We start from the raw sequence: 14227 nt of genomic DNA, 5'->3' as shown, positions 1-14227 counted from the left end.
ATTTAATCATGTACAAGTACATATATGCAAATATATTCTTATTGTAGGGAATTTTCCTTTTCTCTTTCTTTGCCTCCTCTTCTTCTTTGTATTTGAATCCTCATTTCAGAAAAATCCAATCAAGTTTTTAAATTAAAAAAAAAATTGCCAAAGCCTTCATACTAAATAAGCATTTATCGATTCCTTTAGGCTCCACTTTTACCTATTGTACTTCACTAAAAGAGCCTGGAAGCCATTAGAGACCAGAATTATTTACTGATATTCTTATTGTTACTGTTTTGAAAGGAGAAATTGGGGCTCTCAGTCTAAGACTGGAAGTCCAGAAGATCTTTGGCTTCTCTTTCCAAATCAATCATAAACACCATTACATGACCTTGAGCAGATCATTTGACATGTTAGTTCGGTAGCAGTCAGTTCAGCTCAAAAGCTGGGTAAAGTAGAACCGCAAAAGACTAAATGCAGCATTGGAGCAAAATCCCCACACCAAAACAGGAGTAAGAGTCTGTATTTGTATTACCAGTGCAATGAACAAGATCCAGTGCTGTAAATATGTGTGAAGGCATGTGTGGAATATAAGTCTTGCATGGACTGAATAAGAGCAATGCATTTAGATATATGAGTACTCTGACAGTCCAGATCGGCACAGCTCCACTGAAGACTATGATATTACACCGATTTAAACCAGAGAATTTTCCCCACAGCCTGCAGCCAATTTAAGAGCTGTGTCAGGTCCCAGATGCATTGGACCCAATGTTGTCCTGCTGTGTGGGAAGAGGGCAGGAAGTGAGGAACCCAGACAGACAGTGGGCTCCATCCATCCTATTGCAAAGACGTATTTGGGGGGGCCAAGCAGCTGTCCAGGGCATGGGTGCAGGCACAGGCATGAGTCCATATATTCATGAATCTACCCACCAAGGAAGAAGGGGACATCAGCTACAAAGGCTATAGTAACTGCGACAGAAAGCCTCTGAAAATAATCTGCAGCCTTTCAACTATCTAGCCAGCCAGCTATCCTACAGACATAAGCATGGTCTCTGAACAATTAAGATATTCCTTCTCGTCTACTCCTTTGAAACTCCTCTGCACAACAACCCATATAGGACCAGATTCTGCCATCCTTATCTACAAGAATAAGAATAGTGGAGTCTAGTCCTTACTTTGGCTGCGGATTTGGAACCATGTTTACTTTTGTATACATGTTCTCAGTTCACACACTCAGGAGATTGAACTTTAAGCTAAAGATGTTGTTTTTTGTGCAGTTAATTTAGTATAGCTTGTGTTCGGAACAAAAACAGGATGACTGTGAGGAACTAAAAAGAAAAAGAATTTAATTCCTACCCATTTGACAGTGTCTCTATACACATAATACAGATTTAATATCTGCAAAGAGGGTACCCTATTCAATACATCTTGAATTAATCACTGTTATATCCACTGCATTTATATATCAAATTATCATAGCACAATCAAATATATACTAATTTTTCATATGGATTTAAAGCACCTACTGTATGATTAAACTGCCTACTTTCATTAAAGAATAAATGTACAATGTCCTTATCCTGAGATTAATGGAATAAAATCATGTCATGTTTTCATAAAACATTCTTGTGAATTTATCAGATTAATGATCGTAAATAAAAAAAGTCCTGCTTAGAATGCCTGAAGCTAGAACAGCACTGTACTCTACAGGTCTTCTAAAGATTTAGTGTTTTATTTGCGAAAATATATTACCTAATAAAGATATGACTCAAAGATGGTTAGAATTTGAAAATACTGTTACATGACAAAGTTAAAGGAATGTTTATAGTTTTAATTAAATTTCCCTTTTTAATAATCTGAAGTTTAACAATGCAGCATTCTAAGGAAACCTGATTTTCATACATCATGTAGACTGTCTCTAGACTAGATTGTTTTTTACTGAGGTCATAAAAACTGCTTTAATGAGCATAATAAATTCAGAAATTTTCCTGCAAACTTAATAAGGGCCAAAGTAACCTTAGCTATAAGGGAACTGAGACTAGAGAAAAAACATGAACTCTAGAACTCAAGAGGTAAAGGTACTTAAGAATGTACTCTGCTAATTTAAATTAGTGAACTGGGTTTATCTAAGCCAACGATCGGCAACCTTTCAGAAGTGGTGTGCCGAGTGTTCATTTATTCACTCTAATTTAAGGTTCCGCATGCCAGTTATACATTTTAACATTTTTAGAAGGTCTCTTTCTATAAGTCTATAATATATAACTAAACTATTGTTGTATGTAAAGTAAATAAGGTTTTTAAAATGTTTAAGAAGCTTCATTTAAAATTAAATTAAAATGCAGAGCCCTCCGGACTGGTGGCCAGGACCCGGGCAGTGTGAGTGCCACTGAAAATCAGTTCGTGTGCAGCCTTCTGCACACGTGCCATAGGTTGCCTACCCCTGATAAACATTTCACTTGTGAAAGTATTATAGACTGTAATAAAAGTAGCAGGAATATCTGCAGATGTCCCTGATAGCAGAACTTCACAGGACCAGTACTGCAATCTTGCCAGCCACAGAACATCCATTTAGGTAAAGGAAAGCAACCTGCCTCCAGAGGAAAATAAATAATGCACCTATCTGTAGACAGGGGCCTTACCTGACATCAAATGGCCCTCTGCTATGATTAACTTACTGCGGACATAAGACACTTTGATTAAGCTTATTGTACCATCGCTATAAATGTTATAACTAATTTAGGACCATGGACATATTTTCATAAGTAGTATTTGCAGTACCAATGATGATGTGGTTCATCTTGCTGTGCCCTTTTGTTACATCGCTCTGTAACACACCCTGAATCTGATATGCAGCCAAGTCAAACAGATCAAGGTAATCTTCCACTGGGTAGCGATCACGAAATCCATCCCTCAGACGAATTATTCCTAAAAACAAAACCCTAATGAATAAAAAAGAAGCTAGAAAATAAAACTCAAGAGCCAGATCCACAGTTGGAGTTAATCAGCAAAACTCCATTGACATCAATAAATCTACAGCATTTTACACCAACAAAGGATTAAGCCAAGGAGCATAACATTAAGATAAAAAGGCAATTATAAAGTAGTTGTGATTCAAGATACCAGAATACTAAAATATAAATTCATGCCGAGAGGAAATATTTTAAAGTGCTATGTTTTATAGACCCTGAATGAATAACTTGAACTTTCTTCTAAGTTTAGCTTTTGAAATGAACATAGAGGGCCAGATTCTACTCATTTACACCTGTGTAAACTGGAGTCACTTCACTTTGGATTTACACTGGTGTGCCTGGGAGCAAAATCTGGCCCTGAATCTGTCAATTACACCCACACTTAACAAATCAGAAAATCTGCAAATTAACAACATTGACCGTCTTCCAAATTTGAAGAAAACAGCACCTTTCTGCAATTCTTGGCTTTGATAACAATATTGCCTGAGGGTGAATGGATTTCACAGACACTTTCAAACAAGACGGGAAGGGGGAATTAAAAAATTTGGAGGAGATGTTTTGTTTCTTAATTCTTTTCACCTACCAATCTAATTAACAGTAATAGTAAATTGAACTGGTAACAAAATATCAAGGTATAATTCTATTTTATTCTTTTAGGGTGCATCCAATTTCTATGAAAGCCAGTAACAAAACACTAATTCCCATGCTACTTTTTCCTCTACATGCACCTTGCAGTGTCTCCGGCCCTCATTCTTCATCCCCAGCATCACCAGCCCATCTTAGGTATCCTCTGCTCCTTTTCCCTTTTGTGCCTGTTCTCTCCACTTGTTCCTGATCCTCTTCCCATTTCCCTATTCCCTCTTGTGTATTCCCCCTATTCTCTGCATTCTTGCATCTTACTCTAGAGATTAGTAAGGCCCAGCTCTGAGAAGATGCCCTTGCCTTACTTTGATTTACACATCCTGGCTCTTCAATTGCAAATTATGCCAATTTAGATCTATGGGAGTCTGAGTGAAAGGGAGTTTGTTAATGTAAGGAAATCTAATGTTACAGTTCACCTCTGAATTTGGCCCTTCTTTCCCACATGCACCATCCTGGCAGACACAATCAGATGAGATGCTTTGGCTGGCAAGCCCTACATTTAAACATCTGGAGATTACCCTGCTTCTATTCTCTGTGGAAGGTTCTAGGATCTGAAATTCACTCCCTCCATTGATCTGACAGAATTTGAGCCTATTAACCATCAGGTCATGATATCAGGCTTATCATTTATTTCCAGGCTTTGGCCTGAGGGGCTGACTGTGAAGAATGAATTTGATGTTAATAGATATTTAAGACCAGGAAAGAATGCATTATGATCATCTACTCTGACCTTCTGCTTTGTACAGCCCATAGAATTTCACCCACTGATTCCTGAAGTAGAAGGTATTGTTTCTTTCCTACTACGTCTAATTTGGTGGGGGGAATCTATTTGAGGGTGACATTGTACTTGTGCTATACTATGTGAATCCCAAATTATGACCGTGTACTCAAAATATATGATGAGCACATTTCAGAAATCTAAATATAATAATAAAATTAAATACATTATTTATGGTAACAGACAAGAAAAATTAATGTGGAAAAGGAGATATCTATCCATCCTTTTCTTCATTCATCTTGTTTCCCTGTGTATGTGTGTGAATACACACAAATATAAAATGTGCATGTAAACAGATATAGATACCTCCTTTTCCATGTGTGGGTGGGGTCAATATTTATATGTCTAGCCAGAGAAATGCAGAGAGTCTCCAATCTCCATTCAGCCAAATACTGAAATCCTAACTCAGGTTTTACTCAGTCATCACTCAAGAATATTTATATAAATAAACCATCTGTGGTATATACATAAACATTAAACAAAATATCACAGATGTTATTAGAAGTGAATCAGGAAAGTTGGGCTTTTCTAAGGTCTCGTCTACACTACAATCAAGTTGACACAAAACAGCTTACATCAACCTAACTATGGAAGTTTCTACAATTAATCTCACTCCTGCTGACGTAACTGCCCTGCTATGCCGACTTAATAACTCCACCTCCTTGAGCAGCATATAGTCAAGGTCAATGTAGTTAGGGCAACGCAGTCTTAGTGTAGACACTGTGTTACTTATGTTGATTGTTACTAGCTTTCAGGGGCTGTCCCACAATGCCCCACAATTGATACAAGTGCTCCTGGTGAGGACGTGCAACGCTGACACAAGGAGCAAACTGCAGACATGCACAAGCGATGTAATAACTGCGGTGACTATACGCCAATATATGTTAAGGCAGCTTAATTTTCTAGTGTAGGCATGGCCTAAGTCTGAGCCAACTTTCTACTGAGCTGCTGCTCCACAAATGAAACACTGTTACGTGTTCACTAAGGGCTTCTTTTCCAAGGAGTTTAAAGAAGAAAACAAATAACATCTAAAAAGGGCACATAACCATTTCCCTGTGCAGGATATAGAACTCCAGCAAAATAAAAAGATAAACACATTAGCAGAAAAAAGGATATGCTTTTAAAACAAACTAAGGAATACAATCATAGAATCATAGAAATGTAGGACTGGATAGGACCTTTATACGTCATTTGGTCCTGTCCCCTGCATTGAGGCATAACATAGTACTATGTAGACCATCCCTGGCAGGTGTTTGTCTAACCTGCTCTTAAAAACCACCAATGACAGAGAATCCACAATCTTCCTAAGTAATTTATTCCTGTGCTTAACTACCCTTACATTTAGGAAGTTTTTATAATGTCTAATTTAAATCTCCTTGTCCGCAGTTTAAGCCCATTGCTTCTTGTCCTGTCCTCAGTGGTTACAAAGAACAATTTATTACCCTCCTCTTTATAACAATTTTTAAATACTTGAAGACTTATGGCCCCCCTCAGTCTTCTCTTCTGTAGACTAAATAAAACCAGTTTTTCCCGCATAGGTCACGTTTTCTAGGCCTTTCATCTTTTTTGTTGATCTCTTCTAGATTTTCTTCAATTTAGCTACATCTTTCCTGAAGTGTGGTGCCCAAAGCTGAACAATACACCAGCTGACGCCTTGTCAGTGCTGAGGGAGAATTACTCCTCGTGTCTTGCATGCAACACTCCTGCTAATACATCCTTGAATGATGTTTGTTTTTCTTGCAACAGTATTAAGTTGTTGATTCATATTTAGTTTGTGATCCACTATAACCCCCAGATCTGTTTCTGCAGTACTTCTTCCTATGCAGTCATTTCCCATTTGGTATTTGTGTAGTTGATATTCCTTCCTATGTGGAGTATTCCGCATTTGACCTTATTGAATTTCATCCCATTAAATTCAGACCATGTCTCCAGTTTCTTAAAATCATATAGCATTCTAATCCTGTCCTCTAAAGCACTTACAACCCCTCCCAGCTTAATATCATACACAAACTTTATGAGTGTACTCTCTATGCCATTATCCAAATCACTGATGAAGATAATGGATAGAACTAGACCCAGAACAGATCTGAATGCTCCAAGGAGAGACCCAGAAGGTGAAGCCATGTGAGCTTCTTGCCCTGAAGACAGTCTGCTCCAAGGGAGGAGGCTCCCCACAGTCCTGACTGGCTTTCAATATGCCCTTCCAGGGGGATTGTGAAAAATTGATAATTATTCTCTGACTATGGTTTTCCAGTCAGTTGTGCACTCACCTTATAGTAGGTTCATCTAGGCTATATTTCTCTAGCTTGTTTATGAGAAGGTTGTGACGAAATGGGAATGTTCTTGATGTGTTATGTGAATGCTGAGTGGGGAGTATTGACCTGGGAAGGTTGCAGGGGAGTTGTGCTGGGACGGCCTGCCTTGGGGAAGGGAGCATACCTGAGCATGTAACATGAGAACACAGAAGGGGGGTTGGAGGCCAGGTAACACCTCTGCCCAGGACACCGGACAAAGGCTGGGGGAGGAGACGGGGGGAGGCTGAGTGAGAGGCTGGAGGGAGTTTGGATTGGGAGCTGGCTGGGAAATGGAGAGGGGCGCCCCGACAGGGCTTGGGTTTCCCAATGGGGCTGTGGCCTCCCTAACTAAAGGGGGTCCTGTTGTCTGTACTGGCAAGACCTGTTCTGGACTGTGTTCCTGTCATCTAAATTAAACCCCTGTTTTATTGCCTGGCTAAGAATCATGTCTGACTGCGAAGCGGAGGTGTAGGACCCTCTGGCTTCCCCAGGACCCCGCCTGGGCAGACTCATTGTGGGAAGTGCATGGAGGGGCATATGCTGAATGCTCCAAGGAGAGATCCAGAAGGTGAAGCCATGTGAGCTTCTTGCCCTGAAGACAGTCTGCTCCAAGGGAGGAGGCTCCCCACAGTCCTGACTGGCTTTGTGGGGAGCAGTTCCAGAGCATTGCTCGGGGACTCCGTGACAAAGGTTATGTGAGACAGTACCAAATGCCTTACTAAAGTCAAGATATAACAGTACATCAGCAGTACATCAACTGCTTCCCCCCCCATAGCATACACAAGTCTTGCTACTCTGCCAAAGAAGGATATTAGGTTGGTTTGACATGATTTGTTCTTGACAAATCCATATTAACTGTAGCTTATTACCTTATTTTCTTCTAGGTGCTTGCAAATTGATTGTTTTGATTATTTGCTCGATGATCTTTCTGGGTACTGAAATTAAGATGACTAGTCTATAATTTCCTGAGTTGTCCTTATTCCCTCTTTTTTAGATGGGTACTATATTTGCCCTTTTCCAGTCCTTCGGTATCTCTCCCCTCCTCCACGGATATACTCCTCTATCATTTTATCAAAAGTTAATGGGGGACTTACTTATAACTTGAAAAAGGCATTACTCTCTGAAGAGTTATGCTTCCATTTCAGTAACTGCAGTTCTTTTGAAATGTTAGAATCTATGTTTACTCACCAAATCGCTTCCTTGTCCACCAGTGTGGTTCTTTAATTGCTGAGAATCTAACATCTGGGTGTAACCGGAGCCTGTCATAAAGATCGGTCGTTCCACATTTTGGCTGGCCTATTATGTAGAAATGAGGAAGACAGCGCAGCCGATAGTGCTTATCCTTATAATGATACAAGTGGTTCCAAAATACTTTTTTGAGGTAATCAAATATGGTCCGAAAACGCTTTGAATACAGTGCATATGAGTTTGTTGTGTAAGGATCTGTTGTAGTATTTCCTCTATATTCTTCATACCAACAAGGATTCTTGCTATTTGGAAGGAATTTATTAGGAATTATTGAAAACATCTGCAACGTAAAGAACAATAATTTCAGTCAAGGCAGCAGCAAAGTTTATAATGACAGTTTCTTATTTAACACAATTAGTGGACACAATCCAACCACTATCATCATAATCTTTCTAAATATTTTTCTGGCAATTGCACAGCAGAGATAAAACTCTGCTGTTGACCAAACTGGAGCCAGATCCTGCACAGCTGCATGAGGTGGAGAGAAGGTGCAGAGCTAGATGGAGAAGGGAGAATATTCATACACTCATCAATTTTAAGGCCAGAAGGGACAACTATGATCATCTAGTCTGACTTCCTACGTAACACAAGCCATAGAATTTCACTCAGTAATTCCTACAGTGGAGGAATGCTTCCTCCTAAATCCATAAGCAAATGTGATAAATCCCAGCAATTTATGGTCAAAGCACTGCACTTAAGCAAGAGTCATACAATGCCTCTCAGCATCTCTCTGGAATATGCATCTCTGTACCAACCCAATGGCTGCCGGGACTTTTACAGTCCAGCCCAATTCCTGTCAAAGGCAATGGAAAGGCTTCCAGTGACATCAGTGGGGATTCGCTTAGGTTCTAAAGCAACAACTGAGCCCAGGAATATTTAAGAATAAAACTGAACATATTTTCCATTGTATCACTTAATACCAGAAGTATTTTGGGGGAGGGGGCTGAAGGGAGGGGTTAATGAAGGAAAAGACTGAGGACAAAATCAACATAGTAAAAAACCACCTTCTGCTGTTAGCTGCGTTGGGTCTAACCAGAAGCACTGTATGAGTCTTGCTTAAGTGCTGTACTTCAACTGCAAATTGAGCACCTCTAGCCTCCATTCAGCCAAATCCTGAAATCCTATCTCAAGTTTTACCCAGTCTTCACTCAGAGATAAATCCCATTTCTGACTTTAGTGAAAGACTTCCCAGTTTAGCCCATTGACTTCAATGGGAGCTGAGATGCTCAGCCTTTTCAGGATCAGGCCTCATCTTTATGCTGTGAGCGTAGCTAAACTCTATGAAGCCTGCTGGAATCTGTAGTGCTACTTAAATTTAAGGAATCCTTAAAATAAGCTTTCAAATAATAATAATTAGGAACACCGATTTAGCCAAAGATAAAATAATCAGATGAAATTAACTTCCAGTTCTTAATTCTGAAATACAAGATTTGCATGAGTGATTGAAATGCCAATTACTAGATGTATAGAAAGGCACACTAGTAATCAGTTATTAAGAGAGGCTGTTTTTTATTTATCAGTTAAATGTTTTGGCACATCTGACTAAGTCCTCTGAATTATTTTGAATAAAACGACAAGGAATAAGTTCAATGTAATTGTACTACACATGCAAGATTGTCAGACTTCTTGTCTCAGATGTTCAGACCATTTATATAATCCATCTGTTTTGCCTATGGCTCAAATACAGACCACACACACATAGAGAAACGTGCATGGAATAACAGCAAATTATTGACTAAGGTGAAGATGTGACTTTACGAGACTTGCATGCGGTCATCCCTGCTTTATGGTTCAGAAACGTGGACTACATATGCTAGGCACATCAGGAAACTGAATAGTTTCTACATGAGATGCCTGCACAAGATCCTGAAAATAAAGTGGGAAGACAATATACCAAACACGGAGGTGCTGGAGTGCGCAGACTGACACACTTAGAAATCACTATCCAGAATAAGAGGTTGCAATGGCGTTGTCATGTCAGGAGAACGGGAGAAGACTGTATCCCCAAGAATATTTTGTACGCTGAGATTCAAGATGGCTCTAGAAAGTGGGGTCACCCTTTATGTGGTACCACGATGTGTGCAAAAATGACATGAAGTTGTTCAGCATCAATGTAGAAAGCTGGGAGGAGTGTGAAGAATCCCAGTGCAGAATATCTGGCACTGGGTGCAGCTCAACATGAAGCAGCTTTGATCTAGAGCAGGGATCGGCAACCTTTGGCACGCAGTCCGACAGAGTAAGCACCCTGGCAGGCCGGGCCAGTTTGTTTACCTGCTGCGTCCGCAGGTTCAGCCAATCGCCACTCCCACTGGCTGTGGTTCACCAGCCCAGGACAATGGGGCCGGCAGGAAGTGGTGGCCAGCATATCCCTTGGCCCGCGCCGCTTCCCACAGCCCTCATTGGCCCAGGACTGCGAACTGCAGCCAGTGGGAGCCGCAATTGGCGGAACCTGCGGACGCGGCAGGTAAACAAACTGGCCCGGACCGCCAGGGTGGTTACCCTGGCGAGCTGCGTGCCAAAGGTTGCTGACCCCTGATCTAGAGGATGGAAGCAAAGCAAGAAAGAAGAAAGCAGTGTACTGTAATCTTGGATTACAACTCAGACAACACATGGAACAGTGAAATTTGTAACAAGCTGTGTCACTCTCGTTTTGGGGGTTGTAAGCCATAACTGGATTCATCAAGCACTTGATTAGACCTCTAATGCATACACTATCGTCCAGTGGATCGACAGTTGCATATTACAGATATACAGATAAGTATATCTATATGAAGGGAAGTTGGTGTTCCAGATCCATATCGACTTAAAATAGCTATACTGTTTTACCTCATCTGAGGATCCGGCCCAGAATCCTTGAAATAAACGAACAAACATACATACATCAGTTTCAGAGGGAGTTTAGTTTATACTTACATGCAGTTCTTGTTTCTTCAGGTCTTCTAAATCTGGACGTTGTCTGTTTATAAACTCAATCTTTGAAGTAATAGTGTCAATAATTAATTTAATGCTTGGAAAATCCCTTACATATGAAATATTAATTTTAGAAGGCTGGTAATGGTCTTTCATCTCACTAAGGCTTTCATTGTCCATTAAGTTTGGATTGCCAGTAAAAGCTCCATAATGGAAAGGCGAAGGTATTAGCAATAGGCCATGTTTGGCTCCAGTCAGTATGTATGATGCCATCACTAAAGTCATTATTATCAACCCAAATATCAAGCTGCATAGCTTCCCTTTCCTCAAGCAAAAAAATCCATTCCAGCTTTCATTATGATGAGTCCTTACTTCCAAGACTGCTAGCAAGTTCATCTGCTTACTATCCACATACAAAGGAACTATATTTTCTTGTTTGCACACAGGACACTTCTGGTTAATATGATTAGATCGACGGCATCTGAAACACCGTTTGTGCAAGTCATTTGGTAATAACTGTATACAACAATTAATGCAATGCCTCATATTAGTACCATTAAACTGCTATATTAATGAGCAATGAATAGCCATAAAATATTTCTGATGCATACAAATTATTTTCTGAAAACCTGAAATAATTTAATTCCTTGCATTATGATATATGTTGTAATTAAAAAAAAACAGGTTCAAACCAAAACAGCTAAAATATGCTGAAATTAATATACGGTCTCAGTCACAAATAAAAAACTACAAATAAAAGTATGGTGGACATGTTTCATAAAGATTTGGCTCCTTAAGGGAAATCCCGTAAAATAAAAAGCAACCACAAGTCTTGCTCAATTTTTTCCACTGAACAAAATGAGATGGAAGAAACTTCACTATATAGTGTGAAAATACACAAAAAATAAGAAGACCTCATTGTTCTCTGACGTATTTAGGAGTAAGCAATATATGTAGCCCAGACAGAAGGTGCCTTGGAAAGTCCCATATGCTCTCAAAAAAGGTAGGTTCCAAAATGGAGTGCTGCCTCTGAAAGTTTCATCTACATAAAGGTTGCTTCAATGATCTGTGTTGCATAACCTAAAAAAGCAAAAAACAAAAAATATATATGGATATATGCTAATGAATAAGCCATTACATTAATCAGCTGCAATACAAGTATGATCTATCACTTGAAAACAAATTCTTAGTTAATTTAGCAATCTTAATTGAAAGGTATCTTCCACTTAAAAACAAAATATTATAGTTACAAAATTTAAACACGCTGAAAATTTGGAAACTCAGCTAAAAGTTTCCAATGAACTATCACTCTCCAACCCATAATTAGACGCAGATAGAGAGCCCTTTGCTCACACTCTTGAACTGTTATTCGCACACAAGTTGCACAATTGTCTTCAATAATTGCTCACCAATGTAAATAAACAGTTTGTAATTTGGCCCCTTCTTTGAATACGTGAAGGCCCTTAGGCATTGCAAAGCAAAGTGTTCGGGCACCTAAGGTACCTAGAAAATCATAGGAATAACACTGTGATCCACAAACCTAGGCTACCTGTGGCTACGTCTACACTACAGCATAAAATCGAAATAACTAAAACCGGTTTTATAAAACCGATATTATAAAATCGATTTTATGCATCCACACTAGGGCACATTAATTCGGTAGTGTGCGTCCATGGTCGGAGGCTAGCGTCGATTTCTGGAGCGGTGCACTGTGAGTAGCTACTGTAAAATGATGAGGCCAATAACTTCGATTTCCGTCCACACTAATCTTAAATCGATATAGTAATATCGATTTTAGCGTTACTCCTCTCGTTGGGGAGGAGTACAGAAATCAATTTTAAGAGCCCTTAAAATCGATTTAAAGTGCGTTGTAGTGTGGACGGGTACAGCGTTAAATTGATTTAATGCTGTTTAAATCGATTTAACTGCGTAATGTGGACCAGGCCTGTATGATGACTAGGAAGCGATGGGTGCCTTAGAATATAATTCACAAAAGACAGCATGGTAGAGGGCTCCCTACCTAAAAAAACTAATGGGAGATGCTAATGTGCTAAGGCCACCCCTTTCTCAGAGCTAAGTGCCTAAGTCCAGGCACTTCTGGACTCTAATAGCTACCCATGAATGGGAACTCCTCTCCTGACTTAGGTGCCTACTTCATTTCTTGTAGGAACAAATTAGGTGCCTAACTCACTCCACATGAAACAGCCAGAACTACAGATAGGAGTAGTTTTTCATAGATTCCAAGGCCAAAAGGGACTACTGTGGTTGACCTCTTGTATAACACAGGCCATAGAACTTCCCCCAAAATAATTCCTAGAGTATGTCATTTTGAAAATCGTTCAGTCTTGATTTGCAGGATGTCAGTGACGGAGAATCTGCCATGACTCTTGGTCAACTGTTCCAGCGGTTATTCTCACTGGTAAAAACGTATGCCTTATTTCCAGTCTGAATTTGGCTAGATTCAACTTTCTGCCACTGGATCATACTATGCCTTTCTCTGCTAGAATGAAGAGCACCTTATTAAATATTTGTTTCCCAGGTATAAATCTACAGGCTTAATCCAGTTACACTTTAACCTTCTCTCTGTTAAAATAAACAGATTGAGTTCCTTGAGTTTATCAGTATAAGACACATTTTCTAATCCTTCTGTCTTTTTGTCGTTCTCCTCTGAGCCCTTTCCAATTTACCAACATCCTTTTCTAATTGTAAGCAACAGAACAGGAACAGTATACCAGCAGGGTTTACACCAGCAACATCATGTTGGTGGTGATGACTTAAAAACTTTTAGCCACGGGGTTAGAGTACTCACCCGGGAAGTGGGAACCTAGGTTCAATTCCCCCTTGCCTGGCAGAGGGGAGAAAAGATTTGAACATGGGTCTCCCACCTCTCAAGAGAAGGCTCTAACATCTGAGACTATGGTATATTCTCATGCGGGTTCCCTCAATCTGTCCCGTTGAATCTGTTTCACTGTAGAATAATACTTAAACAGTCACTAGGACAGACGGACATACACACACACAGGTTGGGGCATCCACCTGGGGGGCAGGAAACCCTGGGTCAAATCCCCCTGATCCAATCACTCTTTATTTATCCACAGTGGTACAGCTTCAACAGGATCATAATGAGGGACTTAGGCACCCAAAAAACAGAACTTATTTGCCTAAATCTGGGTTTAGGTATTAAGAAGCATCCTGGATTCCACCCGTTCTGCTCCATGCTCAAGAGTCTAATATGTGAATACCCAACCCTCTTCCTGCTCATGGAAACTGCCTCTGTTATATTCCCAGACCAGAGAGAGCATAAAACAAAAAGCAAAACACACACAACTTGCACAAGCCCTTGTGCTGCTGAGTCCTTTCACAGGACACCCACTGCAACCAGAGCTGTCCCCTTTGACCTCCTC

At 40.0% G+C, this 14227-nt stretch overlaps 1 protein-coding gene across 2 annotated transcripts in view; it reads right to left on the bottom strand.

The window, feature by feature from the left end:
• The window catches only part of CHST15 (carbohydrate sulfotransferase 15), a 102708-nt gene that overhangs the window by 22810 nt on the left and 65671 nt on the right, over positions 1–14227 (bottom strand). For both annotated transcript variants that reach the window (XM_050959478.1, XM_050959479.1), the window contains exons 2-4: positions 10827–11903; positions 7854–8193; positions 2761–2907 (exon numbers count right to left, since the gene is read on the bottom strand). In XM_050959478.1, coding sequence (XP_050815435.1) covers positions 2761–2907; positions 7854–8193; positions 10827–11369 — 1030 coding nt within the window. In that variant the 5' untranslated portion in view covers positions 11370–11903. The remainder of the gene's footprint in view (positions 1–2760; positions 2908–7853; positions 8194–10826; positions 11904–14227) is intronic.

The sequence above is a fragment of the Gopherus flavomarginatus genome, chromosome 6 (assembly GCF_025201925.1).
Source record: "Gopherus flavomarginatus isolate rGopFla2 chromosome 6, rGopFla2.mat.asm, whole genome shotgun sequence".
Classification (NCBI taxonomy): domain Eukaryota; kingdom Metazoa; phylum Chordata; order Testudines; family Testudinidae; genus Gopherus; species Gopherus flavomarginatus.
This window is presented reverse-complemented; position numbering and strand designations above follow the sequence as displayed.